This window comes from Octodon degus, unplaced genomic scaffold (assembly GCF_000260255.1).
Source record: "Octodon degus isolate 3935 unplaced genomic scaffold, OctDeg1.0 scaffold00087, whole genome shotgun sequence".
NCBI lineage: Eukaryota > Metazoa > Chordata > Mammalia > Rodentia > Octodontidae > Octodon > Octodon degus.
Window position 1 is genome coordinate 4,633,526 of NW_004524663.1, and position 5,827 is coordinate 4,639,352.

Sequence of the window (5,827 nt, forward strand, 5' to 3'; positions counted from 1 at the left end):
AGAGACAGAGACAGAGAGTGAGACAGAAAGCCTGCTTTTTGATATTTGATTTTTTCTCTAAGTTAATGTGTGACGCAACTCTGTGACACCCTCACATCAGCCAGCTTGTATCAATTTACAAGTCTATAAACACGTACATTCACACCAACAAACATGCTCACTGTGCGCGTCCTCATTACGCGTCAGGCATCATGAGGCACGCTCATGTGCATTATTGCTTTTTATCCTCACATTAGGCAGGTTGTGTGGCTACCCCACACTCCTGATGAGAAACCAGCTTGGGAAAGGCCACATCCCACGCAAGCACGTGGCCGGGTCACTCGGGGGATCAAGGTGCAGGAGAAGTTCAGATCCAGCATTTCTGTTATCAAAGCCAGGCCTCTGACTGCTCAGTAGCTCCGTCTCCTGACACCCGCATTCCAACACTCTCAACCTCTCTGGTGAACAGTCCTCTTTTCTTCCCCCATGACCTCATAGTTGGGTGTTTTCACTTCACACACAAACAACCACCACTTTGCTGTCTGAGCTGTCACATGGCAGGAAGCTGGATGTCACCTATTGAATAGCTACTCAATAGGTGTGTTTCATGTTCTCAGATCTGGACTAACACGCTAGTCTAAGGTTCCGGGTTATAAAGACCTTTGCTCCTCTTTTTAGAGCTCAGGGCTGCTGTTTCCCAAACCCACTAGGAAGTCTCTGAGAAATCAGAAGGCACGCAGTGTGACAAGAAACGCAGGTCACTTACCCCGTCATACACAAGAGCTTTCCAGGAGTGCTCCAGCTTCTTCATTAACCTGGATATACATGGAAAAATAACTGTAAGAATGCAAAGCCACTCAAATTTGGTGAATTTTCCAAAACTTGTCTTGACTGCTTTTGAAATAATAAAAAGTCACTTCTCAAAATTTCTCACCTATATGATTGTAGAATGTCAATAATGCCCATAAATAAAAGCAATTTTTCTCCCTTATGGCTTTTAGCTGGAATGCCTCCCATTCTGTTGATAGGACATAAAAGAACACATGTTACTATACAATTATGCAAGTTAAAAATCATTTTAGATAGACTGAAAATAAATCTCTTAATACTCTGGGTTCTTTCCAAATCATATACATCTTTTGCTTTTTACTAAAGCTTTCCATGAAGAGGAACAACTCTGAGTCTTAAGCCATTTTTTAAAAAAAATGTATTTGGTACAGCATCTCACTATGCAGCCCAGACTCATAGCGATCCTCCTGTCTCAGCCTCCCCATCGCTGGGATTACAGGCATGCACCATCACGCCCATTAGGCCTTGTTTCAGCAAAGCTACCTGAAGAACAATCTTGAAGAATTCTGGTCAATGTCCTAATTCACTGTTTTTCTTTCTTGTTGTTTTAATTTTTTTATTTTTTAAAGAGAGTACAAATTAGAATTAAAACAGAATTGTTTTTTTTTTTTTTTTGGTACTGGGGATTGAACTCGATACCTTGCAATTGCCAGGCAGGCACTTATGCCTCTGAGCTACATTCCTGGCCCTAAGACAGACAAAATTAAAAGTGATAGAGAATTTCACTTAACAAAGTAATATGAATTTCACAGTATTTGTTGTAATACACAGTTTCTGTGTTAGTTAATTCGTCTTTCTGAGGATGCAGAACTCTGCGCTCCATACAGGAGAACAGCTGGCACCTGCGCTGTCAGCTCAGAAAGGTGGGTGGGAAGAACTCAGTCTTAAAATTATCTCCATGTTCAGGGGTCAGGGTTCAACTCCTGGCGTGCAGTGCCGGTCCCGCCCCCGGGGAGTGCTGAGATGGCGATTGAGACTGGGAGCAGTGGCGCGTGCCTGTAATCCCAGCACTTGGGAATTGAGAACAGAAGAGTCACTATGAGTCCGATCTATGTAGTGAGACCCTGTAGACCTTGTACTAAATACAGAAAAAAAGAAATCATCTTCATTTCTAAACTGTTTATTTGGCGGTACCAGGGATCAAACTCAGGACCTTGTGCTTGCCAGGCAAGCACTTATTGCACTGAGCTATCTCCTGGGCCCCATATTTGGTCTTTTTTTTTTTTTTGCAGAACCAGGGATTGAACTCAGGCACTTGCGCTTGCCAGGGAAGCACTTATTCCACTGAACCATCTCCCTGGTCCATTCATTTCTAAACTGTGAATGAAAAGTTTTAAAGCACTAGAAAATATTACCTTTAAAATGTGATACTTTTTTCTGAGTAAGATGTTTTCTGTGATATTTTTATGAAATAAAATAAAAGTACATTGAAGAGAATATATAAAAATTATATTTCCACAGAGATACCAATTAATATTTGGTTTTTCTAATATGTGTGCATTAATTTACAAAAGAGATTATTAATCATGTTTTATAATCTGAATTTTTTACTTGCTAAATGTTAACCATTTCTTCATATTCAGTAGCAATGTGATTTTTAATAGCTGTGTAGTACTTCATTATACATATATAGATTACTTTGTTCAATTGATTATTGCATTTAGTTGGCATGTTAACTCAGGATTAGAAAAACTTTATTTTTTTCCAGTTTTCCTTTTTTGATCTCTTTTTTCAATTGTTTGTAATTTTTCTCCTCCTTTTTTTATTTATTCAATATATTTGTTCAGTAGTTTTTTGAATTTTAGAGAAATATTTCTTTTTTTGTATTTTTTGTATTTTTAGGGATGTGTCTACAGGGTATTCAGAGTCTCACTACTAGATCAGACTCTTAAGTGATCCCCCTGTTTACAGCCTACCAAGAGCTGGGATTACAGGTATACACCACCACGCCCAGTCTCAAAACGTCCCGGGGGTGGGGCTAGCACAGCAGGCTGGGGATCAAACCCCCAGCCCTGGGGATCAAACCCCCAGCCCCTGTGCCTGCTTGCAGGTGCTTTAATCCACTAAGCTATGTGGCCAGCTCTTTAGAGAAATATTTCTGAGATAAATACATAGCATGAGAATAAAAGTAGAGAAGGATTTTTTTTTTCTTCCTGGCTCAGGCTGCTTTAAGGGCGGGTCTGGTAAGGCATGAGGAGCTAGGGATCGAACTGTGGAATCTTGCACCTGACTGTGTTTGCATAAGGAGGCATTTAAACAACTGAGCTAACTGGAAGCCCCCCCCGCAAAAAAAAAAAAAACTTTAGTATGTGTTAATTTTCTTTATAAAAATGAAATACGCCTGTGGTCTAGACTTTGATAGAGGATAGTAAAGGGCAGGTGCTTGTGGTCACAGGAAATCATTGCTTTCTACGGTCTCTTTGCTGAGCAAGCATGCCCATGTGATGCGGTTCACACTGTCAGTAATTTCAATCGTTTGCAACTTCATCTGTTATTCATACACACTTAATACATACAAATCAGTCCTGCAGCTACTATTACAACTGGCTGAGAAGAGAGACCATGTCTGCCAGGGTACAGGATTAGATCAACAGAATCCCTTTATGTAGATAAAAAGCTCTGAATTATGAACATCATTCCTATCTTGTATTTGCTTAGCTACACATTTATTCAAATCCAAAGTTTATTCTTCCCTCTTATGGTAGATGTTTTAAATATGTAGTAAGGGGGGGTAAAAATATTTTTGGTCATTGTGAAAAAATGGAGACACCTGAGAAAAGAAACCATAGGGGTGAGAGGATAAGATAACAGTGACTCCGGAAACTGCCCGCATCTAGTTATCCACGTATGTATGAAGGCAGGCTTCATTAGCTTTGAAACTAGTAGGCCTCCGTTCCCAGGTGCCTCTGTAACAGGGATGGGACTGCAGGTAACGGCCCAGCGATGCAGTAATCGGGGTGCTCCTAATCAGAACAGGTGCATGACTGCTTACGTGTCTGCATTCTCCGCAATGATCCCATCTCCAGATTTCCCTGGACCCTGGATGGATTCCATGGCTGTCGAGTAGAGGACTTTCTGCATCCCAGGTCGCTTTGCGTCAGGCACGTTTTGTGAGGGCTCCTCTTCTTTGTCCTTAAGGGAGTGGTCTAGGATGTGAATTCCCAGCAGAAGGCTGTAGTCCATGATCTTGAAGCTTTCTAGCACCTGAGGAAGAAAGAGAGCCAGGAGGTCAGTCAACCTGAAAGGCCAGCACATCTCATGTGTATAGAACCAGAATATTCTAGCTATGCAGACATGCTTCTCCTGTGAACCCGCTGGGGAGTGACAGAGGAAAATCCAAAATGAAAACACTTGATTTTTTTTTTTTTAATTTATGTATTTAGTACAGGTTCTATAGGGTTTACAAGGTCTTACTATGTAGATCAGACTCGTAGTGATTCTCCTATTTTCAGCCTCCCAGGCACTGGGATTATAGGCATTTGCCACCACACCCAGTCTCAATTGCCTGTGCGCCCCATGGGTTGGGCCAGCATAGCAAGCCAGGAATCAAACCCCAGTGACTGTGCTCTGCCTAAGCAGAAACTTTAGTCCACTGAGCTATTTGGCTGGCCCTGAAAACACTTGATATTATTACTAGGTTACTGGCAGGGAGGGCTGTCACATTGACTGCAGGATGAAACTTTTATGCAAATCTAGATCCAGTACATCTCTTCTTGACATTCTACGAATCTAGCAGTTTTACTGAAGCCTTCCCAGGTATAAAGTGCCTCACTTGAGTTCAGCACTTAAAACAGTCCTAAGAACTAGGCATTATCATTGTCTGTACTTTATAGATGAAAAAAATCTATACAAAGGGATGTAATCTGTCTTTTAACATAGCCAACATGTAAGCGATAGGGCCCCAACGGCCCAGCTCTGGCACTCACACTGTTAATAAGCACCCAAATAGGGAAACTAGAGATAGCCCACAAATGTGTACCTCCTCCGCACGAAGACCCAACAGCCATGTCTCTGCCTGGCATCTCTTTCAAAAATCTTAATTTTGCTGAGTTTAGTGGTCTCTTTCAAAGACTATCTTTCAAAGTTGCCATTCAGTTCCCTGTAGCAAGTCCTTTGAAAATAGATTATCTCCATGAAGAATAGGATCCAACACTTCATCACCCACTCGGGAGACAGTGTGGAGGAGGAGGAATTCAAAGCATGTGGATATAACCAGACGAGAGAGAAATGCGTCCAATAGAAATGGCAGGGGACAAGGACTAGACAAGAACCTGTCAAAATGGCCTCAGCACAGGTGCGTTTGACTCTCTCAGCCCTTCTTGGATAGGTGTTCAGGCAGACTGCATGGTAACAGTGTTTTCCTCCACAAAAATTATTTTTCTACTAGGTTGTGTATGATTTCCTCCTAAAATGCATTTTATAAATCTTGGTATTCAGCACAAAAAGCTCAGGAAACCAACGTGGCAAAGGAAGGAAGGCAGAAGACAAAGCAGCCACTATGGAACCGGCTCCTCAGGAGTCTCCCCTCACAGTGGCTAGAGTCTCGAGGTGCTCACGCGAAGGAAACGCCTCCAGAGCCACACTTCTGATGACAAAAATTGCCTAGAACACAACAAAAACGTAACTGCCTGTCTAGCCTCTTTGCCAGTGTCATACGGCAAATTGTAATTTCTTTAAAAGCTCAAGGTTTGTGACTATCCAGTAGAACTGCCAGGGTGTTCAACAGGAAAAGCTTGGGCCTCAGGATGACCACCACAGAAGCTACAAAGGGAAAAGGCCCATTTTCAACTAGTAAAATTATACAGCTTATGCTTGCATAGCAAACAGTACCCTTTTATAAATATTTCCTTCAAAACATTGAACCGGCTTCTAAAGCAAGTTCTAATCAGACTCTGCGATAGCCCTGCTGATCTTCCTAACAGCCCCCAGAATCGTCTAGTAGAGCTAAGATTGATCCAGGTTGGAAGGCATTCCTGAGGGCATTCTATTTATTTCATTT

The 5,827-nt window shown here is 41.8% G+C and overlaps 1 protein-coding gene and 1 non-coding gene across 4 annotated transcripts in view; one reads left to right on the plus strand and one right to left on the minus strand.

The window, feature by feature from the left end:
• The window catches only part of Pip5k1b (phosphatidylinositol-4-phosphate 5-kinase type 1 beta), a 370,099-nt gene that overhangs the window by 96,030 nt on the left and 268,242 nt on the right, over nucleotides 1-5,827 (minus strand). For all 3 annotated transcript variants that reach the window (XM_023721887.1, XM_023721886.1, XM_023721888.1), the window contains 3 exons: nucleotides 3,821-4,032; nucleotides 914-997; nucleotides 746-794 (listed from right to left, as the gene is read on the minus strand). In XM_023721887.1, the coding sequence (XP_023577655.1) occupies nucleotides 746-794; nucleotides 914-997; nucleotides 3,821-4,032 (345 nt within the window). The remainder of the gene's footprint in view (nucleotides 1-745; nucleotides 795-913; nucleotides 998-3,820; nucleotides 4,033-5,827) is intronic.
• Nucleotides 1,085-1,202, plus strand: LOC111818323. Its single transcript, XR_002822344.1, has one exon. It is a non-coding gene; the product is annotated as a U5 spliceosomal RNA (small nuclear RNA).